This window comes from Columba livia, chromosome 3 (assembly GCF_036013475.1).
Source record: "Columba livia isolate bColLiv1 breed racing homer chromosome 3, bColLiv1.pat.W.v2, whole genome shotgun sequence".
In the NCBI taxonomy this organism is placed as follows: Eukaryota; Metazoa; Chordata; class Aves; order Columbiformes; family Columbidae; genus Columba; species Columba livia.
In genome coordinates, this window is record NC_088604.1 from 36,576,131 (window position 1) to 36,601,666 (window position 25,536).

At 37.4% G+C, this 25,536-nt stretch overlaps 1 protein-coding gene across 3 annotated transcripts in view; it reads right to left on the bottom strand.

The window, feature by feature from the left end:
- The window catches only part of ME1 (malic enzyme 1), a 167,842-nt gene that overhangs the window by 78,927 nt on the left and 63,379 nt on the right, over positions 1-25,536 (bottom strand). For all 3 annotated transcript variants that reach the window (XM_065055293.1, XM_065055291.1, NM_001282816.1), the window contains 2 exon segments: positions 18,682-18,757; positions 17,312-17,473 (listed from right to left, as the gene is read on the bottom strand). In XM_065055293.1, the coding sequence (XP_064911365.1) occupies positions 17,312-17,473; positions 18,682-18,757 (238 nt within the window).

Here is a 25,536-nt window from a genome sequence, read left to right on the forward strand (position 1 = left end):
GAGGACTGTGTGCCCAGCAGCCGCCATCCCTCTCTACCCTCTCTTCCCCTGCTGCCTGCCCCCCGCCTGCCATGGCTACCAGAAGAGCTCTCCCAGGAAGTCAAACTCCTTCCCTTGCATGAGCACACAAAGCTAAAGACGGTTCAGCCCCCTAGGGGCAATGTTTATAAACATACATCATCCCCTTGCACTCGGCACTGGTGAGGCCGCATGTCGAATCCTGTGTTCAGTTTTGGGCCCTTCACTACAAGAAAGACATTGAGGTGCTGGAGAGAGTTCAGAGAAGGGCAATGAAGCCAGTGAGGGGTCTGGAGCACAAGTCTGATGAGGAGCAGCTGAGGGAACTGGGGCTGTTCAGCCTGGAGAAAAGGAGGCTGAGGGGAGACCTTATCACTGTCTACAACTACCTGAGAGGAGGTTGTAGCATGGAAGGTGATGGTCTCTTCTCCCAAGTAACAAGTGACAGGACAAGAGGAAACGGCCTCAAGTTGCATCATGGGTGGTGTAGGTTGGATATTAGGAAAAACCTCTTCACAGAAAGGGTTGTCAGACATTGGAACAGGCTGCCCAGGGAAGTGGTCAAGTCACCGTCCCTGGAGATGTTTAAAAGATGCATAGATAAGGTTCTCAGGGACATGGTTTAGTGGTAGACTTGGCAGTGTTAGGTTAACAGTTGGACTTGATGATCTTAAAGGTCCTTTCCAACTCAAATGATTCTATGATTCTATACATAAAATACTTAAAATAGTGCAAGCTATGTGAGCCATCGTTAGTGAGGGAGCACCAAGTACAAAATCCAAAGAGAAAAGGTTGCTTCAGCAAGAGGCAAGATGGACCTGATGTTTCAAGAGGCTGTAGTGCTGTTGGTGTTTTGTGTTCAAGAGTCAGTCTGTGGAATCTAGTCATGGGTGAAAAGCTCCCGGGCTGTTGATGGTGCAGAGCCTTCTGGTTTGAGTCTGTTATGCACATTTGAGTCACTCTCTTAGCTTACCTCCAAAATACTGGAAATTGTAACATACTTTTTAGAAACCAATGTTTATCTAATGATTTTTAGGTGTAATTCAAGATTTCCAAGCACATGAAACCCATAATACCAATTACAGCCAGGTGCCCATCAATGATGCACATGCCTAAGAAGTTTCTAGGCTGACATTTCCATTCGCAAAAACCTGGAATTCACAGGAAAACGTGAACTTCTCTTCTAGATTGGCTCTAAAAAATTACATGTAACACAAAGTACAGCTACACTAACTGTATATTTTAACAGATTTCATATTGAATAGTAAAAATTAAATTTCTTTAAAAGCAACAATACAGCAGACATCAGATGAATAGTATCTTTTTCAGCACAATTAGGCTTTCGTTTTACCTGCTCACCTTTCCAGTACACAGAATAAGAGATTCACACAAAATTCATAAAGCTTTCCAGCAAGTTTCCATTGCTATTTAAAAAAAAAAATTCTTGCAGCAAGATTAATTGGAGACTCTAGCAAAAACTGCGCTGCACACCTTGCTCTTTACAGTAGTTTCAAATTAGGGAAGACGTGGGAGTACAGCTCAACAGTGAAGCACACCTCAAGACTATACCTTTGCTAGACAAGAGATAAAGTAAAAAAAATAATGGTTTTTCCCCTGAAATTTAAATGCCATTGGAACTTTCTTCAGGTAAAACAGCTTGAGTTGACTCTTTTCAACCAGCTTCTAAAAGTTACTAGAAGCAAAAACAGAACTGCCAACACAGAACCTGCAACACAAGCCATACGCTCTTCATGAGGAGAAAAGCAGACATTCACCTCAGGACTGGATTAGATATTGTTATGAAGGTACTGTAATTGGAAAAACGAACAAACAAACATACACCAATGAACCCTGCTTTCAAAGCTAGCAAGTTAGTTCACCAACTTCTCACAATAGAAAAACTAAGACCTACAAGTTTTTCAACTGTAAAAACAGAATTGTGCCAATATCTTCTGTTAACTGAATGTTCGTTTCAGAACTAAAATTCATAAAGTCCTTGTTTATAGCAGTAGAGTTCTTTTCCTAGTACCATGCTTGCGTACCACCACCACCACACAGCTGCATCAGGTCTGTCTTTTAAATCCACATTTAACTTCCGCACCTAGCAGCAGCTATGCCAAGCAGGTCATTAGTGAGGCATGCAATTGCCAGGGCAAAGTCAGAAGGGAAACAATTGCTAATCTTGGAATTTCCTTTACTCATACAAAATAAAGAACATAGCAAGATCTATTTTCTGTGTGACTTGTGCCAATCTGAAAATAATGGCATGTTTTGTACAAACAGGACACTGTCACTATGGGTGGAACACAGAGGCAGCTGCATTTCGGGTATGAGTACTAAGTGGAGACAAGTAACATATCTACAGTAACACGCTTCAGTCATTTCATTCGTTCTTTACTGCAAAACCCTTAAAAATGCTGACTCCAGCAGATCTCCTAACAGATGCCTGAAACTTTTGTAGGGACAGCCAACACAAAACCTCCCTGAAATTTTAACTTTATCCTCATTTATTGTTTGAAGGACTCAAGATAAATTTACATAAAGTTCAGAGGTGTTCTAACTCTTCTTCCTCCCTATCAGCACCTGACTATATCCTGCCTTTTTCTTCATAAACAGAAATATATGATTGCCCATAAATAGTTACAGTTATTATTTCAATGCATATTTTCTGGTTGCACTGCTAAGCTAAAAAAGTCTCTCAGTTCCCCAGCTTGACAATCACCTTTCAAAAGATCTTTCATAAATTAAACAAAAACACACACACAAAATGCAAATCAAACCAAACAACAAACAAACAAACACCTTATCTCTCATGTAACAGGATAAAGTCAAGAGTGGCTGAAGGACACCCCAGGCTGAGGAAGCCCTTAGAAGGGGGTCATCAGTCCCTAATTCACAACCAGCCATGAAAAAACTCCATTCTGGGCAATTCTGACAAGCCCTGAAAAGTGCAGTTCCCCACTATCAGAACTCAGACAACTGCCTGTTTCTCTCCCTACAAGTTTTCTTCTCTTCCTTAGATATAAGCCATTATTCCCACTGAATACTGCTTTCTGCCTCTTCTTAGGAGGTTACAGATGATTTTGCAACAAAAGAGCATCTCCACAACGTCTAAGGTGGTAGTGCTGTACTAATTCAGGCCAGCATGCATCATACGATCCACTGCCAGAACTGTATCTAGCAGAGTTAGTGAGGAGGTTAGAGAGGCCTATTTAATTGTGTATTTTAAGAAAAATAAAATAAACAAGAAGATAAATACTCTGCATTATATTTAAAAGTCTCAGAGAACTCTCCTAATGTTAACATCTGTCTGCAAGGATAGGGATGATGCCAGTTCCACAAATGCCTGTAATTTGAGTTGGAACTTGGAAGACACTCAGAATCATGGTTTTGGAGCAACATTTCATCAGACACAATTTTAGGATGCATAACTCTTTTTGTACAGTAAAACTGAAAACAAATGGTTGTCTGCATGCCAGTGGCATTTATTGGAAAACTTATTCACTTGCCTATTGAAAAAACAATAGTCCTGAAGACTCTGACATAATTTAGGACTTCAACAGATAATGCTGCATATAATCATCAGTATTTTAACATACAAATAATAACTGGAAAGCAAAGAAATCTGAGAAATCTCTTGTATTTTATTCATGTATTTTTCAGACCATCTATCAGGAAATCTGCTAAAAACTTTGACATCTACTTTCTATAAAAGCTTTTACTGAATCCCAGAAAAGGCTCAAACTGAGCATCAAGCTCTCTACACAACTGACCTTCAACAGCCCCTGTGCAGTTAACAGCCACCATTTCTTCTTCACGAACCCCAGCAGCTACATGGCTAAAATCTCATGTCCTGTCACACATCAAAAAACATTTAACAATACCCTTGATGATACATTTTGAAATACAGCTGATGAATAATGGGAACTGGAAGCTATAAAAATAGATTATACCACAATCAAATTTTCAAAGTTTATTGCTCTCAAAAAAAGATGAAAGAGGATATGATGGACCCTATTTGAGGGTCCAGCCCTAAGTGCTTATAAAAAAAAAAATAAAATAAAAAATATATATATATCACAGAAGGTGGCCAGAATAGTACCCACAGTAGTCTACACAGTACACTAAAAACAAGTCTAGCTTCCGTAAAACTTTTTATAGAAGCTAGAGATACTTTTCTTTTTTTCCTGCAAAGTTACTAGGAGCCTAGCTATCTTAATAAATTATCTTCTTCAGCTTAATCAAGGGAGTATGACAAGATACAGCGGCTTGTGGTGGTTAAAACACTTTCAATACATCAAACTTTCCTACACCACTTTTGCGAAGCATCAAACACACATTGCTCCTTTTATTTTCATGCACTTAAGTTTCCGAATTTTGTTTAGGACAGGCAGCTGAAATGTCGGAATGCAAGGAGTCACCCAGCTATTGAAACCAGACAAAAAATTGGAAAAATTAAAAAAAATAAATCAAACTACAAACCACCAACAACAAATTGAATCAGAGAAGAGGAAAGACTTCTTCTTTTGAAGACAACATCAGTAAAGTTTTGCTACATACATTCTTAATGATTTTTCTTCATCTGGTAAACGACATAGATAACCAACTTTAAAAGAAAGTCTTGAAGATCTCATTTTCATTCATCTTTAATATCCTCATTATAAAAAGGATTTTGCTAATATTGTATCAGCTCACACATTTTGACAACACACAAGGTACCTTTAGTCCATCACATAACTAATCAAGCAGAACTTTAACATATCAATAGATACACCTTTTACAAAACTGAAAATCTTTTTCTATGTTATCAGTACATCTCATTTCTCTATCAATAGTTCTGTTGATATAGAGTTTTGTAGACCATATAAACACTTTGGTTGATATAAAGTTTGATGCTTTTTTTCATTCACATATAACTATAAATCTCCATTACTTGTTACAGCCTCTTCTCAGTTCTATTAAAACTATGTCTATTTACTTCATTTACTTCCATAAGCTACTCCCACATGGTCCCTCATCAAAATATTTTTGACCATGACATCCCTGTCTCCTGTGCTGACACTCAGCCATTTTCTTTACTAGAGCCAAATGGGTTGGGCCTCTTCCTACATAAACAAATCACATCAACAATGTCCCTTTGACTGACTGGGAATTATTAAACAAGTCTGGTGATACTATTTCAGTGCTGGCATCTCAGATGTTGACTATATATGTGTCCTAGAACCAGAGGGAAAAAGAGGGAAAAGTAGTTTTGTCCACAAAGCAGACCAGCTACTGCAAGGCCAACATTTGTAAAAGCACATTTACGGTCGACAGGTGACACATTTTGTCCTAGACACTAGGCACACTTCTGTGGGAGCACAAATGATGCATCTTATTCCACATTTTGTGGTAATAGTTACATTTACGGCTCATTCCCTTTCTTGTCTCCTCCATTGCCTGTCAAATCACTGAGGAGGCAGATAGCTAGCAGTTACTATTTCATTAAGAATGGAAGCCAAGCAAAACAAACACTATCTGTTGCTGTCTTCTGAGTTGGAAATGTCTAACATATCTTGAAATAAAGTCTGCCATCAGTTTGGTCTATGGATATCCATGCATGCTATCCAAAATAAGCATTTCCAGATATTCATTTCTGCCTCCTTTTACAGATCCTCTTGTGCTGAAAAGTGAAGTAAGAAGAAATTAAATGGACTGACACAATTGCCGGTAACATCGGTACACAGCTCATTCTTTATAATGTCAGCTGAAACTGAGATTTAAATCTTGTGTCACTATGTATGTCCTTGCTGCTAAATCCCTCCCATCTTCAACTTCTTGGGTCTTCAAAATCATTGTCAATATGCTGTTTAGTAAATGTGAAAATCTGAAGCACCATCTGGCTTCGTCACATTTTCCATGGTCTAATGAAACAGAATATTTCACAAAAGAAGATTAATAAATAGCGTATTTCATAAAAATAAATGAACAGTCTCAAAAAAAGAATATCAAATATTCCCATCCAAAATGGCAAAGTCTTAAGAATGACAATGGATCAAAAGTAACAGACAATTGCTGAGGTCTTCTCATGCACTAAGCAGTAGGATGGCATTTCTCAAGGATAAAAAGAGTGTACATACTATGAAAGAAACTGGCTGATGAAAATATTTAAAGATAACACATGTTTAAAAGCCAAAGCCATTTATATTTGAGTTTTATTGGTACAACTTCTGGTGCTCATAGCTGTTGAACTATGCCTAAGAAAATACGAGAAAAGTATCTAAATGAAAAGAAAGGAGGTGATGTAGTGCATTCCCCTGGGAACACCATAGTAAAGAACGGGAAACAATCTGCTACATTTGCAAATAAATCAAAATAGTTAATAGCTCTAAATACGGTGGGAAATGCTGTTCCCCTTTATACACAATTATTTCATAAAAGGGGCAGGCAATGTTTTGTAGATCAGCTCTTTTAACACATGATTAGTAAAATGCATTCATTAGACAGCACAAGCCATTGACATAGTCTTCTACTGAATGTTTAATAGAATGCATAGCAAGGTAATGCATAGCAAGGCAGAAAATACAGAAGAAACAGTCATTTTAAAAAATTGCAGAAGACTACGGACAAAATTAAAGACAAATATTCTTTAAAAGGCAGTCTTGAAAAGACTGAAACACAATGGAAACCCCACTACCTTGAGTGAACAGTGTCTCAAGATTCCCTCTTTGGAACCGCACCTCAGCCCCATGCTGCAGGCACTTCAGGCAAGGGTTTTAGTCTATAGAGAGTAAAAAACCTTCCTGACTAAAACTGTATGCAGTTTTGAGGATATCCTTGAGAGTATGAATTAGGAAATTTACTATTTGAGTAATCAGTAAAAAATTAACATTTGATTCTTAGGTTTTCAATTGCAGAAGTGAATTCTGAAATATAGCAACATCCACTATTAAAATCAATGGAAATAATTGTGTAGAACACACCATCAGCAAATTAATTTGTTTTCTTGCAAGAAAATCATGATGCAAGGTATCTCTCCGCATGTTATTGAGCTGTATTTTTAAGGCTACCTAACAGATAATGATAACTGCTAACATCGGTTTCCTTGGCATTCCTTCCAAGCTGAGGTCCACTACAGCAGGACTTGGAGCCCTTGCTGGCTCAAAGAGAAAAGCCAACAATGAAGATTTTTCCTTTCCCAAGAGTAAAGACAGCAACTGTTTGGCTAGCAAGCTTTTATGCCTTTTTTTTTTTTTTCTCACAATTACTATCTATTCCTCTCCATGAGCATTGCTTGATGCATGCTGTCAGTGAGCATGCCTGAACACGTCACATTGGATACATTTGGGAAAAAAGAGAGTCTGTGAAAAATTGATTATAGCTCCCGGAATAAATCTGGACAGAAGGTAAAGAAACAAAGAGAGAAAAAAAGCACAGACAAAAGTCAGATGCAAGCTACCATGCAGACCGACACATTTAACAAGATTAAAACAGGAAATGTGGTTTCCAAATAAAGCACAGTATTCCAAAATACAGAATATTCTGTGCAATAAAGGCCTCTCTATCCAGTAGCAATTTACCATTTCTGTTGACAACAGGGCCCTGTGAAAATATGGGATTTTTTAACAGCCCAAATCTATTAATTCTGTGCAAGATGTAGTGGACATATCTGTGTGTGCACAAACATGTCCACATAAATAAAAGCCAAGTCTGAATATGCACCTACGGCTAGACTGAGATGTGAATAACTAGCATTTACTATGAGTATTGAAATAAAAATAAATATGGCAGAATTCTATATTACTTTATTCCTTTTCTCATCACGTTATAAATAGCAACTTACTCAAGAAATCCTACCTAACTTTGTGGGACGCGATATAATGGGATCAAATATTATAAAGAATTTGACTAAGGTCTGATTAGACAGATCTTTGGAGACTTATTGTTCTGATTTATTATTTGTAATAATTAAAATGCCTATACTGGAATAAAATAATCTGATATATTAAAATTCAAGTTTATTTTTTTCCACAAGATTCAGAAAAGTACATAAAAATTATTATTTATTGCACATCTATATCACTGAAATAAAGTGCTACGGAAGATGACCTCGGATAAGTATTCACTGAACCATACCTTTCACTACCATTGTAGTAAGAATTTAAATATTAACTAATAGCAGCTTCAGCAATAGTCAACAAAAATGTCACACAGCTCTATTTATTATCTAGAAATGAGGCAACATTCTGATGATTATTTGCATTTTTGTGGTTTGTTTTGTTAGTTTGGTTGGTTTTGTTTGGTGGCTTTTGTTTTGTTTTTATTACTTTAATTGACAGCAAAACCTGTATTTTGAAATATTCAATTTCAAGTTAAAATTGGTGGAAAACCTGTTATTGTTGTTAAATATGATCATGCTTCCTCTTCCTCATTATAGTAATCTGTAGCTACATCTCCGAGCCAGTCCACACATTTCAGGGCGCACCTCACCAGCTCAGCAACAAGGGAACCACAAAGCTTCATAGGAAACACAACCAGGTGGAAACTCCTGATCCACAGAGTAAAAGTACTGAGGCATGGGACATCCAAACAAAGAATTGGAATCAGCTTTAGGATTTAAAAAGTAAATCCCCTCCACCAAATATATAAGTAAAACCCAAAACCAGTCTATAATGCTATTTATCAGTGGTTTTAAAACATCCCATGGTTGTGAATCCTTGAAGTACAGAAGGTTTGGGCTCAAGTTTGTAGTGGATTGTCACAGAAGGGAAATGTTTGACTTATTACTCTAAGGAAAAAGTAACAAAGTTTATCATATCCTGTGAAGTACTCACCTCATGTCTGCAACAAACAGAAAACTATTCAGGCTATGAAAATATTAATGAGACAAAAACAGCAGTAGTAACATATGGTTTACAAAAGGAAACATGAAATTTTAATACACATGAAGAAAATACAAAGATGACGATACGTATAAAAGCCTAAAGAAGACCTGAGGGATGTTAGCATTTACCAAGGATAGGCTTCTAATGTGCAACAGGTAAAGCACTAATAAATAGCAAAAACTCCTCTATAATAATAAAAATAACAACAAACACTCCTCTGTAATAATAACAACAATGCCAATCTCTTTGAATATTTAAATATAAATGTTTTCCTTCGTTTTTTCATTGATTACATTTCCAGTATCTACATACTTCATGACTGCATGATTAACTGTGTCCTTCACTGAATATGCCTCCTAAAAACTATTACCCAGAATCTGGAGCAACTTTGGCAATTGAACTTTTAAATTGAAAACCAAATGCTTCATGCTAAATAAATAAATAAATAGATTTGTCACCCCATTACACTCATTTTAAAATAACTGTACCTTCAATAGCATGTATAAAAACCTGTGCAAACTATCCTCTCATTCTGACAAAATTTAACAATTTTGATCAATATTTCCTTCTAAGAGCAGACTAGGCTTGTCGAGCTATTGCTTTGGCTATACAACACACCACAAGGTCACCTACATAAACCCTGACTTTTCAATTTATTTCAAGTTTCCCTTGAAGCAAGCTTATTTAATATAATTTACTGTCCATTGCTTAAAGCCTGTGATTTCATTTACTCTTCTTTGTCTGTTTTATTACTTTTTATGTGCTCTACTGACAATCCAACCTGGCGAGCTTACAAGACTCAATATCTGAGAAACAGAAATCTAGGAATTTGCAGGACAGACTAATGTAAAATAATAGTTTTGGACAGAAAAAGCAAACTACAACTTCATCAAAAGACTGAGTTTGAAATGTGTCAACAACAAATCAGCAGAGTACTACAGTAACATATTCAACTGGTAAATCTAATTTTATTATTACGTTTACAAATTCTCGACGTGTCTGAGTTAACATAGTGAGTCAAAATAACTTTTGAAACTTTCATGTTGTGAGTGTATTACCAGGAATATTTTAACTATTCACTAGAAGCATTAAAGAGCAAGAAACAGAAAGCTCTCAAAAAATTATTGAAAAACATCAGCTGTTGGATGCCTGTGATCCACTCAAGCATGTCACCCAACAGCCCCTGCACTGAGGGGACATGGGGGCTCTCACAAGCACCATCCATTCCCCAGCTCATTCTTTAGGTCTGCAAGTGTAATATGCACAGTGGCACCACTTCAGGTGTTTCTGTTGTTTAAACAAAGTATGTTTAGGAGCAATGGATGATGACGTATTTATTTTAGAGGTTGAATCCTCTGAAACACATTGGAAAGATGACTCTAAACTCTCACAATTTAGAAGACGCATCTACAAAAACAGATTGTACCCCTCTGTTCCCTCCTCTAATGAATATTCACTCTACATCAAATAAGTGAAGAGATTTAAAAGGAGACATCCAAATCCAGCAAATCCAAAAAAGAATGGTTTTTTTCTTCTGCACAATGGGATAGACAGAATTGTCGTGCAGAAATTACTTTACTTTTCAGTACTTCCGAACACTGAAAAGAGAAAATAAAAAAATTACTCATGACATTGACTCTAGGAAAAGTAATACCCTACCACAATATTTTCTTGCCAACTAGAAGCAGGGAAAGGGGAGGCAAAAGGAATATTCATGTATTTTCTACTTTGTTCAAGTGCTGGCAGTGTGCTACCAGGGAAGGATCTAACAGCAAGATCTAAGGGGGAAAAAAATCCATTTGTAAAACAGAATTTAATTGGTGAAGGAGAGTGCAATTATCTCCTACCAGAATGGTAGAGACAGGGAATAGCCAAATGATAAAAAACCCCACAGATTTACTCTGTCAATAGTTTTATAAATTTTAATGCCTGGAATTTAGCACCATTGGGCCACAGCATTACTTTGATCACCTCCCCTGGCCTGGCTGTTCTGTGGAACAGAGAAAAAAGCTTCACTCGGTCAACCAGGTTATTTGATCAGTGACACTTTAACATAGCTAAATAAAAAGCTGTGTACCTAGAAACCTTATGTTTTTATTACACTTAATGTCATTTCTACTTCAGAAATACTCAAAAATACTAGGGAACACACTGGAGAATATAAACTAGAAATGAGAGTCTCATATGCAAAAATAAATCCTGTTTATATAGACAGGAGCATCCTCTAGCCATAGAATTCAGGAAATGCTCCTGTGGTTTATAGTGAAAGTATCACTGCCATGCTGTCTCTACTTCTAACAACTATAATTCAAGGGGAAGGCAAAAAGACCTTCTTAAATTGCAAGAGTATAACCATTCTATAATACATTTACTACACAAAAAAAATATGCAAAAATGTCACTCATCTACATATGAACGCCAAATGTGACAGTCTTTTATTTAGAAATCCCTACGGCTGCACACAATTTACATAATTTGTTTGATATATTTACATCTTTAGATTGATAAAATATGACACTGCAGATTTCCTCCATACTCAGATTTCTTCTAAGTTTCTACTTTGGTTAGAATATGAAAAATAAAAGCAGATTTGTTTCTGTTTTCTCAATAGTTCCCACTTGCACATTCATAGGTAGACATTTTTCAAGAACATGAATCTTGGAAGGCTGGTACCAGTTCTTATGACAAGTGGGAGTAATTTAGGGAAATGCAGAAAGCTAACAAGCGTGAGTTGAAGAACTGAGCTTGAATTTGCACCTCAGCTTTTCTGGATTCAGTCTTCTACCACAGATGCCTGTCATTCCTCCAGAAGAGTCAGGATTGCCGGCCTAGTCATGCTCATTGACCTATTTAAGTCAACTGTGAGAACTGTCACACTCCTGCATTTAAATACTTGTAGTAAGTTAAGGGACAAGAATATTCCAAAGCAAGCATGCACAAAATAACCTGAAACAGCCACCCACAAGTCTGCCCTGAAGTGTGGCAGATGAAGGGGCACCTGCCCTAGAAGCTGCCCAGCATTTCTCTGTCTTGTGCACCTTTCATTATTTAAATGCTTGTATTTGCCAGTTATACGAATAAAGAACGGCTTCAGAGACACGTTTGCAAAAAGTGAACTGACCACCAGGATTCACCTCTACATTAATGGTGCACAACCAGCCAACTGTCTAACTGTCTACCCAGGACTGGAGAAGGTTTGCAGGTCCAGCTTCTCTGCAGCCACCCCAGCTGCAGGTGGAGTGAGTTCTGACACCTGAGCAATCCTGACGGCTGGTGCGTAGCCACTGCCCTGGCACTCAGGACACCTAGATGCCTTCTGCTGGAAACTGTCAAGGTAAATAAAAAGCTCTTCCAACATCAGCTGTCTCAGCTTTTCCACATTGTGTGAAAGTACTATTATAAAGAGTTGAATGCTTTCTACCTAAGCTGAAATCTATGGCAAATGGTTTATGTTTAAATGCTAACACACAATTAATCCTTCCAAAGCTTCCACAACTGGCCATTGCCAGCTCTGAATTTACACATGCCACCAGTCCAAGATCACTCCACCAGACCTGAACTGGTTAGAGCTTCTCTTGTAAGGTACCAAATAAACATAGTTCTCATTCCTCTGTTAAGCATCCATTATTAGATTAAGATTTTTATAGTCAGAAGAAACCCTTTCACCACTGATTTGACTTCTATATAACACAAACCATTAGTCTCCCTAGAATTCACTCCTGCTCTGGCTAGATAATAGTACTTTAGTTTAACCATTTCTCATCTTATGACCCTTGGACATTAAAAACACTGCCTCTAAGTCATTGTTAAAGATATTAAACATTGCAGAGCTGAAAAAAAAAACAACAAACAACAAACCTGAAATACCATAAAACCACAACTATTTTATTATTCCTCACAGAAATCCAGTAACATTGGAGACCTGCTTTGTTTTTCCATTGGTCCAGCTTCTTAAAAAAAACAGTATGAATTCAAATGTGTTACTGAAGGTAAAAAATAAGGATCAACCAAAAATCTGTAAACTCACTTTAACATCAGATTAAGTTTATTTTTAATAAGACCAAGCTAATCAGTAATAGTTATTTCACATTTAGCTCCCGATTAGACAATATTTCTGATTTTACTCAATTCTTTATCTCAGGTTACAGTAACCAGGATCATTGTATCCAAATAAGAGCCTTAACTTTAGTCCAAGTCTTCCCGAACTTCTCAGTTCATCCCAGAGATAACTAAAAAAACCCAGTACTTCTTCACCAGACAGCTGAGCATGGTCCAGAAAGCTTTTACCAGACTTCTGTGGGGTTTTTTTAAACAGGCCAAAGCATTATTTGCACATTCTGATTTAAGTATCTTGACAATTTTTTAAAGCTTTTGCTTAACATCTTCATTTGCTGTTAATAAAATAGAAAATAAGATTTCTCACCAAGATAAATAAAACTGAGATTTATACTGACAATCTAATACTTGCACAAGTACCACTCTTAAGGCAAAGCATCAGGAACAAAAGAAAATCTCATTCTGACTGTTCGTCATTAATATGGATTAAGTTTCTTTTCTTCAGTGCCTTTGCTTTTTTATTGCCTGTAAACCCAGTTTTTGAACTTGGTTTCTATTATTGGCATTTGCTGCTTTTTTTTTTTTTTTGGGGGGGGGAGGGGTGTTGTTTTTTGGGTTTTTTTAACAGTTGGTTTTCACATCCCTGTAAGCCACGCTGATTTTTAACCAATAGGCTTGACTCCACACTGTTTATTTTGTAAGAGTTTAACAACATGCTTTCAGTAGCAAACAATCATCATTCACATTTTAATGTTTAAAAGTTTTTGCCTTGATTCAGCTTGATTGTTTCTATCATCCTTAAACCATCCCACTCACAGTGCTGAGTACATGTGTTTCAGGTAGGTCTCCATTAAGTTGCAGTTGCTTGTACTTTGACAACCATTTATTTTTCTTCTGCAATCTGTTTCTTTAACCATTTCAAGGCGACAAATATTAAACATCAATAATGTTAGATGTATACTCAGAATCCAGAGAACACATCACCTCAGGATTTTCAAAAACACTTTCATATTCTTCATATGTTCAACAACACTTTCACTTGACTAGTGCCCACGTATATTTTACTTGGATCAAAATCCCACCTAAGAAGCACCATCCTCACACCTGAAAAATACATGGCTACTCGGTACGGCACAACTTTTAGTGAGATTGTCACAGTCTGTAGTAAATAACTAATAGTACTCCAAATAATGTTTAAAATGCTTTGGATAAAAATGTCCTATCAGCAATTACTTGCCTCCAATTTATCAGTGACTTGCAAAACAGGCATATTATTTCTGGCAGTAGTCAACACCATTTCTTTTGGACACTCAGTCCCACACTGATTACACACAATCAATTATGAGTTTGGTCACACAAGTCTTCCTGCTAGGTCAAGTTTTACCCATAAGTAAGCAGTTTCCATTTCTCTTGCTTATTATCTAGGCAATTGTATAAAAATGCTTTATTTGCTTCTCTTCTTTCTCCTTGGTTTAATGAGTAGCAGGATAACACCACAGCTAAAAATGCCTCTGCTAAAACTAAGAGTAATCTGGCTTCTAATAATCACCAGAAACTGACTTGCTCTTCTGTGTTATTGTTTTGGGTCCTGTATATATAACAGAACAATACAGGATGAGAACTTGTGAATTTTTTCTTGCAATCTGCTTTAGAGTAAGATTTAATCTTTCTGGAGAATTTGCAGGTTGTGCACAGCCGCATTATAGTTGCCAAAAATACATATTTTAAAACTTATTTTAAAGCAGTGAGGCCCCCACAGAATGGGAAAAGAAACTAATCTAAATGGAAAACATCTGCACGTTTCAAAAAACATGTTCAGCATAATTATTATTTATATATGTTCAAGTTATGAGAGAGATTTCTATTGTGTCTTATTACGGAAAATCCTGGCTACAGTAAGAAAATATAGCATAAAAATGCAGTTATTTGTCCAAGAGGTTTAGATTTTAAGATAAGGAATTGCAGTGCAATTCCAGAGCAGCTTGACCTAATATAACCAGCTTAGCCAGCAAAAAGTGATCGCTTTCTGGTCACTTCAGTTCTCTGCATGGCTCACCACCTTGTCACACAAACACCAGCATCAGGCAGGAAACAGGGCTGTGCTACTGGGGGAAAGGGAAGGCATTAGAGAGAAGAAATAAAGGGAGCTGGAGCCCCAGAATACCCAACTTTGACTAAAGTAGCCAGGTAACAGCACCCAAACTCCCACTAATTAATATTATCAGGCCCATGCAGTCTCTTCAGTCAAGGGGTACGCCAACAGGGTTCCACCTATTCATAATCCTACAGCAGAATTCAAAGTTTTCAGTCCCAGGTACAGCTGTTAGACAAATGTTTAAACATCAGAGCAACCAGTCCCCACTGGAAAAAGCCATGAAACATCTACATTTTGAAGTGTAGTCTAGTACATCCCTGAAAGAGCAATTGTGCTGCCTCTAGAGTTGACCATAACCCAACCGTGATTCACAGCCTAGATTTCTCTCATGCAGCTGACTTCTCCTCAATCCCACAAAAACCCAAATGAGTATAAACAGCACTGATCCGTAAGCTAATATAATTCCTTGCAATCTGCTAGAGCACTGGAAAAAAAAAAAATCAACAAAAATAACTTTTTGCCCAACATCCCATTCATTCAAACTTAGTTTAAGGTCTCGTACCAGTAAATTTAGCTGGAGATTTTACACTGTTAGGCAGTGTGTGCATGTCTGAGCTTGACAGACAGCTGGGCAGGAATGAAAAGCACCCTGACAGACAATCCTGTCCTGCACTACCAGCCACCGTGCTGTGCTGGCTGGAGACTGAAGCACGCTCAGCCTCTCACGGCACTGCACGACTAAACTGAAGCAGCTTATAACATGGTCCTGAAACCACATTCCCAAGTGAAACAACAAAACGCATCCTCCTGATCAGAAGGTGAATATTTCAGAGCATCAACAAACCCCAGCTCACACAATTTTTATGCATCTTGTAATACTTTAGGTTTGCTAATCTTTCATACACATTGAACTCACTGTTTTGTTACAAAACCAGTGACATGAAAGTATTTGTGTGTGTATATACATACACGTTTGATATCTTTCAATAAAATAATACGCTATGAAAAATTAAACATTACAATGAAACTCAAGCATAAAAGCAAAATGTAAAGCCTACTGCAGTACCAGAAGTAGCTGATGCCATTAACTGCCTAGAAACATTCAGTAATAGATTAGGTAACTGACCCAGCTGCTCAGACCAGGAATAAAAACATTTTACAGCTAATGAGATTTGTATGTGATTAGATATGGCTTTGTGCTACAGTGCACAGCCACATCTCACAAGTAAGTCTGTCCACTTCAGAAGGGGGTTCTGGGGCGATGGAGAGAGAGAGGGGAGCAGGCTATTTCTCAATTTAATAAAGTTTTCATGATGTATTGTCCAAATTATCCCAGTGGGGCAGGGGTGGAGGTGTGTGTATAAAGCTGGAGATGCACACACCCAACCCAACAATCTAGAAGTTCCAGCTAAATTTACCAGTACAATAATGCTTTATTTAGCTATAATACATGTAAATTTCTTATACATTTATCATGCATAAAGTTTAACACTTGCATCATTTATGGTGTAACATTTGTTTATTTCTGCTAAAGCATAATGATATTGCTGGTGAAATTTAATTTTACATCATTCAGAGTCACTAAATCCGGAATTTTTCAGAAAGGGAAAAAAAGAACAGAGGCCAAATAATTAACTAGTAATCCCAGGAGCCCTGGAAATAACAAAGCCAATTTTCAGCAATTTTATATCTCTGCACTTCACACAAATGGGAAGCCAAGTTAAAGAGGGTTAGGTCCATTTATTTGAAGCACTAGGACCTCATTTGGGGAAAATTCACAGTACCACAGTACTTTCTATGGCTTAAGTCAATGTACAACCGAAGTACGTAGACGTATTCCCAGCACAGATCAGGCTGTAGCTTCACACTGTTCACCAAAACAAGGGGCACAGTCAGAATTCACATCTGAAATCACTGCAGTGGAATTGTGCAGTAGAAGGGGAGAAAGAATGCTGCCTTAAATTATATTTTAACTCTATCATCCCCCTCTTCTTGAGATCTAATTTTCCATACCCCTTTCTAAGACCTACAGTGTGTGCAGCATGTTTTTACAGAAAACAGCATCCTTAATTACTTGAGCATTACAAAACAGACTACACTGTGCATTAGGATGAGTATACCTACACTGTGTATCAGGATGAGATTTTATCACAGGATTTTTTTGCAAATAACTAAAGCCAGTATCACAAGAAAGAAAAACAACTTTTTTACAATTCAGTTTTAAATAGTTCCCCTCAAACAGCTCATCATACCCACCACACCTCAGAAAAGGATTTACCTCATTATCTGTTCCCACATCCAACATCACTGGTAGACACTGGTGAGGTTTTACTCCTCCGCATGCCGTATAAAGCGCCAGTTTACCAACCGGAATGCCCATTCCATAACAGCCAAGGTCTCCAAGACCAAGAATGCGTTCTCCATCTGTCACCACAATAGCCTGAAGGAAGAAATAAAAGCACTGTAAAAATCACTTATTTGCTTGTACATACTAAGTATTCCATTATCTTCTTACCATAGTTTTTAAAATTTTCATATAAAAATTGTAACAGGTACAAACAAGTCCATAGTACAACAAAGGGTCAGAATTGTTTTATTGTATTTCACCGTGGTTTGCTTGCTTCACTGTAAATGGGACTTCCACATAAAACATTTAAGAATACACAAGTATTTAGTATTATATTACAAGGGAACTGGCATTGTTCCCTCTTATGTTTTTCTGTCAATAGTATGAAAACAGAATATGAAGGGAAAGGAAGTCATCCACAAAAAAAAGAAGAACCGCGGCCTCCTGGGTTTTGTCACGGCTGTTTTCAGCAGAACCAGGGCCAGCCTGTCCTGCCGGCCTCTGACAGGGCTGTCTACAGCCACCTGGTTCTTCAAACCCTTCAAAGACGTATTTCTTCTTCCCTTGAGCAAATAACACACTCCATCATACTTATACATATGAGGAAGTATGAGTTTTCATTGCTAGAAATATAATATCTCGGTAAACCTAACAAAACTGTCTGTGCTAAAAAGGAAGATTTTTCATAGGAAAGGGCAGAAGCGCTCAGCACGGCAAGCAGCTGGCAACACACTTATTCCCTTATTATTATTCCCTTTCCCTATTCCCTTATTCCCTCTGTGACAAGCCGCTTCAATTGTAAATTTAATATTTTTTGTGAGAGAGCTCATCAGGTATCATATGTGGAGAACTATTAACCCAAACACTAGAACAGGCTGCCAGGAGATCTTGTGGAGTCTCCACCCTCAGGGATGCTCAAAACCCACAGGCTGAATGTGGCACTGAGTGATCTGTCCTGGCTGACCCTGCTGGAGCAGGAGGATGGACAAGATGATCCCCTGAGGTGCCTTCCTACCTCAACCACTCTGTGATTCCCTGGAACGCAGAAAAAGAGTTCGGGGTTTTTTTGATACATAACATTGAACATAATTGACCTATTAATCAGTAAAGGATACCTGTAGCTAAACAAGTTAGAGTTTAAAAGTCTCACACTTTGGCTGTAATGTCACTGTTTCTGTTTTTAAAATGAGCTATGAAATCACTGAAATCTAATCAATAAAAAGCTTATAAAAGTATCTTAAGCATGTCACTTCAGGTGCAAACTAGTGTCAGCTTTGTCACGCAACTAAAACTGAACTTACCTTTATAACACTTTCTGGCCAGGATTGAAGCATTGTAGCAATGTGTCCCCGGTCATGGATAGTAATAAAAAGACCTCTGCAAATACAACAATAGTTTTCATATAAACAGGTGATTAAATACTTCAGGATAAAACAATTTAATAATAAATTAACTCTATGCAAACATGTTTCCAACATATATAGTTTCATTTCAATCATAAGTACTCAATTTTGTATGAATGAGTAAATTAAATGTCTGCATTTAGTAGAAGTCATGGAACATGTAACTCAGTAAGGCTTCACTAAGCAGTGAGAACCTGTAAGAGTATTTTCTGAAAACTGTTTGATTTTAACCTGAAATAAGCCATATATTATCATTACATAAAATTATTCAAGAGCATTCGGTTTGGAAAACAGTCTATTTAATTAGATTGCCTCTTTGACATGTACAAAGCTGAGAAATTATCTTCTTTATATGAAAATCTCTTTGATGTGAAAGTGTGTAGCACATCCTACAGTGCAAAGCAAACAAAATTTTAACTTTGAACAGTATTTGTAAATGGGCCTTTAATTCCACCAATACAGAAGAATATAAAACAAAATACAGAAAAGTGTAATTCTCATTTCATTTTTTATTTAATATAGAAGGAAAATCAATATAGTATCTTATACTACTCTTCTTCATTTTATTCTTCATTTATTTTATGAGACATGCAGCTATACATTCAGACCCATTCAGACTGAATTTAATTACATTTCTTATCTACTTTTCTGAGATGAGCAGAAAAATATTCTCCTGTTAAAGTCAATCTCTCAAAAAACATGAAGAAAACATCAACAAAGAAGTACATGAAAAAGATGTCTTCTTTTAATCAAACTTGGCACTAGTAAGTATAAGGAGTTGTCTTCTGGAATTATTTTAAAGCATTTCATCCACCTATTATAAAATTCATAATGTAAAAATTAGAGCAGAGTACTGAAAAATAATGTAAATCTAAGTCTACCACAATATCTCCATATTCACAGAAGTGGGTACATGACCATATGGGTCTACATGAAGCTAGCAACTCAGGGAAACGCTTGTCAAATATGACCGCAAGTACTCCAAGTCAAGCAAAAAAAAAATCCTGCAGTGTATATTAGTCAAGATACCCAAATTAGTCCAAAAATTATATTTAATTGCCTATGTCTACGTATTTCACATGTATTAGATTATATTATTATTTTATATTATTACTTATATTATTATTTTAACTGTTTAAATTTCATCTTATGCATTTTCCCCTAAAACTGGGAATTCTCTGATCCTGACATTGCCAATTAATTCCCTCTCTGCTTCCATTCCCCAAGCTCTGAACAAACGCACCAGGCTGGGTGATTATGTCTATCTGCTGTTTCTTAATAAGTAACACCTGTCAGCACACGAATTCCTCCACCTCAGTGAAAACGACAGTCCTTGGGCATGGGAGGTGTTAATATTTACAGTACTTTTCATAAGGTGTGGTATTTACAGCAGGCAATCATTTCTCTTCGTGAGCCAGCTACCTGGAAAAAGATGCCCCTAACAGTGCAAAGCCATAAAACAGCAAAGCAAAATAAATGGGGATGCTTCCTTCCTGATGTATTGTGCAGCGTGTCGTTTTATAAAACACCATGTAAACTGCTAAATCATAAAATACATCTTATCAAAATTGCTAGCCTCAGAAACAGCCAATCATGAGAGACGAGCATGCAAAAGGAAAATTAAGAGTGCAGGAGGAAAGCTATCTGGAAGCATCGCCCCTCTCTTTCTCTCTCTTTCTTCAGTTTACACTGACCTAATAGATTCGTGTTAAATGAAGCAAGATTTTGTATTGACTTTCTAAAGAGTTGCAGCCCAGCCCAATGTGGTTAAATGACCTTCCTTGCAAGCTGGGGAGAGGGGTCTCCATGGAATAAATTCCCCGGCAGAGGAAAATAAAGGCAGGGTGGCTGCTCCAGAAAGAATTTTGTTAGAACATTTGTAAGGACCTTTGAATAAGTATTGAGAGCATACTTCAGAAATCTGTCCAAGCAGGATGACATTCAAATGACAATGGAAAGTAGGGGCTGAAGTGTAAACAGAGTCATGTCGAAAGCATTTCACTCCCCTCCTTCTCCCCTTCCCTCTATTCTTTCTGTAGATTAGTAAAATGTTTCTGGATGCATTGTCCTGACTGAGAAGATATTCCTGGATTTAAGGGCATAGAATAAGATACAAGAATCTTCTTTCATCTGAGTCTTCCTCATCTTTCATTTCTTTACTTAAAGCACTTTTCTCCTTTATAGTGTCCTCTGCAAGAGGCTACACCAGGTTGCAAGAGGAATCCCAGATTGCAGTGGTGTCAGACACAAGAACATTCTACTGACATTACTGGCACTGAACTCGCTGGTAATTCTACCTGCAGGTAACCATCAAAAGGTAACGCTATGTATTTTTATCTTCTCCATGAGGTCATGCTATGTCCAGGAAAGCCACCAACTGCATCAGGTTATTACAAGTCGCACAGGGTGACACAAGCTAACAAGTTCGCCAACTCTTTGGCTACCTAGCAGATGTTGTAGTTATTTTTTGGCTATCATAGCACAGTCGTGAGAAGATTCGAGAAAGGAACACAGCATCAATTTCAAGCCACAAAACATTATAGGCTGTACACTATAAAATTTAAATCGGATTAATTTATGTAGTTATTTCAGTCCAAAAATAAGTCAGAACTATCCATTGGAGTGTAATGTTAACAGTAAGTACTGTCATGTGAGTGACGCACACCCCGCTCTGCCAGCTGCAGAACAAGAGACCGCCCGTGTGATGTGCATCTGTCTGACAGCGCTTCGGGATGCAGCTGCTACAGCAGATGCACGAGTAACACATTTCAACGCATGGAGAAAGACGCAAGATACAGAAAAAATGCTTAAAGATAAGGTTTCGTAAAAAAAAAAAAAAATACAAAAAAAGAGGAAAAATATGGTGTTTGTTTCTCGGCATGCACATATTCACGTATCTAACAAGAAAAGCATCTCGCAGGGAAGCAGGCTGCAGCTCTGCACATGCTTTCAGAGCAGCCCAGGCTGGCAAGCCCACTGTAAAAGCAAGTGTAGGTTCTATGACACAGTACAGTCCTTTCTATTTGAACTGACATCTCGGTTACAATTATTATCTTTTCTTGCAAAGCAACAAATTGAGACCTGCTGAGGCTTAAAAGGCCAATCAGCAAAACCGTGACTTAAAACTGCCTTGAGGCTTGCAGCAGCAGATTGGTCTTCAAACTAATGTGTTCCTTTTGAACCTGGAACACGCAGGTCTACATGGAACTTGTCTGAAGGCACATAGAGATAGGCTCATCTTCAGTCACTTTGGCCCCAGCTAGATCTCAGTTCTGTACTGGTTTATATCAGTCTAGCCAAAGGGTTCACCTTTGCTCATACCCACTTCAGATTGCCAGACAATACATGAAACTACAGCAGAGGAATAATTATGCAAAGAAGTAACTATTCCTCCTTCTTGTCACACCACCAATAAGACCACAACCCCGAAGAGTGAGGGGGGGAACCACAGCAGGACATCAGGAACCACTCAACAAAGGGGGGATCTGTTTTGGGTCACTGAGCCCACTGCACTGCAGCAGATTTCACCAGCTATGTGGAGGCCATTCTACATCACATAATTTGGCACTGTTTTATTAGGAGTCTGATCTATGAGAACAAAGCAAACAGAATTAAATGGAGTATTTGTTTATTATGCTTCAAGGAAATAATGTCCCACCAGCAATGTATTTATCTATTTTCTGTTGAAGTACAGTTTAGAAAAATGTGTCATAGTAACGGAATAATCCTCTCTTTCCTCTTCTTATAATAACAGGAGCCACTCTAATGTTAGTTTCTGAAAATGCCAAACATTTTTAATAAAAAAAAGTTCAAACTTTTCTCACAACCCTAAATGTTCAAAATTGTTATTTGAATTATGAACTGTACATAGAATTATAATAGAGTTGACTTAACTTCCCCAGGCAGCCTAAATCAACAAGCTTAAAAATAATAATAATAAAAAATCTCAGGGACCAGCCTCAGTTTATTCCTGAGCCTGGACTTTCCTGAACTGCTGAACTTTGAAATAAAGGGGTAAACTACTTCCCTTAGTCCCTGTCGAAATTCCCTCCTATTTTTGTTAAAATTATAAAAAGCAGTACAATACAAACATTGTACTAGAAACTAAAAGTACCTATATCCCCCAAAATAACAGACTGCTTTTTATTTCACCAAGAAGTAATAACATTTCTCATTGTAACTGTTCAATATGGTCTCCTGTCATCATATGAAATGTACTCAAATTTTTAATTACATCTTACCTTACCAGGTCCCTTTTGATAGTAAAATTCGTTCCAAGACCTCTGAGGCCTAATAAATACAGCTGATGGGCTGATTTAAGAAATGCAGCTGTTCACAGATTTATTTATTTATTTTACCTTTCCCTCTGTACAGGGTGAATTTCATTACTTTGCAATAGACAGGTATTTCTTTCAATAAATAAAATAGCTGATGCTGAAATTGCAGCTGCTACTGACCTTCATCCTGAATTCACCAGTATTAAAGAAACTTGGGCTCTATATATTTTCTAGACATCGCATATGCAAACCGTATTTAAACAGAAAAGTTTCTAAGAAGCAAAAGAAAAACATCAAAAATAAACCAGGAACATTAAGAGGAGAGTAAGCACTGTTAACGACTCAAAGCCTGGAGCTGTGCATGAGTAAAATAGAGTTCATAAAACGGATAAGTACTAGGAGCATATGCAAAACAATGGGGAGTAAGTTATTAACCCAGAAAAGACATAAAAGTTTATAAACATTACGTGTTATTTCATGCTTGGAATATGGTTCCCTAAATGATTGATTATAGTTATTTTCAGAAGAAAGTGATTTCAAGTATTCTGGAAGACAGATGCTAACTTCTGCCAACTCTAGTTAGCTGTACTTAAAAGAACAATGGAAGTCTTATTGTAAAATTTTATAATAACTCAAAAGCCCATGTGGCATTGTAGTGTAAGGAAATAATTACAATAGAGAAAAATACATTGTTCATAATCGCTGTAAACAGGAAATGCTAATGGCAAGGGGTCTGAACAGTCAATCTTCAGCTAAGAAGCAAACCAGTATTTACTCTTATTTCAAGACTCCCTTCTGAAAACGCTGTTTCATGGCACTGCTTATCCAGTGTCAGCAGCCTGTGTAGCACTCTTTGACATGCCCAAGTCCAACAAAGCTGCTTATCAATCCCTGTTACAAAGTACAGCGATTTAACAGTTACTAGATTTAAAATACATAGCAGAGACACATAAGTTCAGGGCATTTACAAAAGGGTACAGTCTGCACCGTGAATTAGCCTTAAGAGCAGAAAATTGATGAAACTAACATGAAAAGAGAGCAGCTACAAGCCTGGCATTTGAAAATACAACCTTGGGAGAATGAGGTTTCAGAAAAGAAAGGATAGGGTTTGGAGGAGTAAAAGGCACATAACCACAGTGACACAAAGATGCTGTAGGATTTTTAAGTATGGATGTTATAACATTATTTACATATAAATGATGATTATGTTAATAATAATAAAAATAATTTTTTTTTCAAGACAACTGGGATAAGTAGCTGGTGAAGATGATAACTTCTTCAGCAAGCTGCAGTGCTTCAGACGCTGCACATCCAAGGATAAAAGTAAATAAACTGTTCACACTGTGCTCAGGCCTCCCTAAGAGCTCTGACTAGAGCCTGTGGCTCTGCCTTGTCTCTTTGATGAGGGACACTATGTGCCTCAAAGAGCCCCATCCAGGCAGCACTACAGTCAGAAGACCAGGCCCAAACAACCCCATGGATTACAGGAACCTCCAAATGGATTCCTCTTGCCTACATGTCGTGTTTTGTTCCAGCAAACTTGGCAAAATGTCACCACCCAGTTGGCCTGGGTGCATTTTCAAATACAGCCAGGGCTGCCCAGAGACCCAACGTCAGGTCTCAGCACATCCCCTCTCCATCCCAGTGGGATTAGGGTAGTGGGGAACTGGGGGCTACTGCTCAATAACCTGCAACACAGTGAGTGGTCACACTCCTGATCCACCTCCAGGCAGGGGACAGATCACACAGACATTGCCCCATCTGCCCTCCTGCACCTGAAACATCCTCCAGAGCTTACATGCAGCACCTATTTTGTATATTGTGATAGTAAAAAAAGGGACAGGTTACCTATAGCAGTCCAGACTGAAGACAAATGAAAAAGGAAAACAGAAAAAACCTGCACATGGGCTGCTGTCCTATTACTTTTCTCCAACAAGTCTGGACTTTCCCAGCCTTCTGAGAGGCTGGTTCTAGCTACCAAACCGCGTAATCTCTACATTGCTATTTGAGTGTATAAAGACTTTTGCAAAATGCATCTTTTTTTGCTTGAAACATCCTGTTTTTTACTTTTTTAGAATGCCAATCAGGTAAACACAGGCTCCAAAAATGGGCAATAAAGCAACCCAATTAAGTAACTCCTTAACTGCTCTCATTCAACACATACACACAAAAATACATTGTTAAAATAATCTGAGTAAAACATTACAAGCCTTACACACTAAAACTTTAAAACCAATTTTACATAGCGCATAAAGCAATTACAGCTTGTCACTTTGATAATAATCCACAATAAAGCAATTATAGCTTGTCACTTTGCTAATAATCAGAAAGTCTCTCACATATAAGTCAAACTATTTCAGAAGAAAAACAAGAACACTTCACTGTAAAAGCAACATTTCATGGACTTTATCATTGCAGATTTTTTGCACCAATTACATAAAATACTCCTTATTGTATAACTAGATAACTGTTTTTT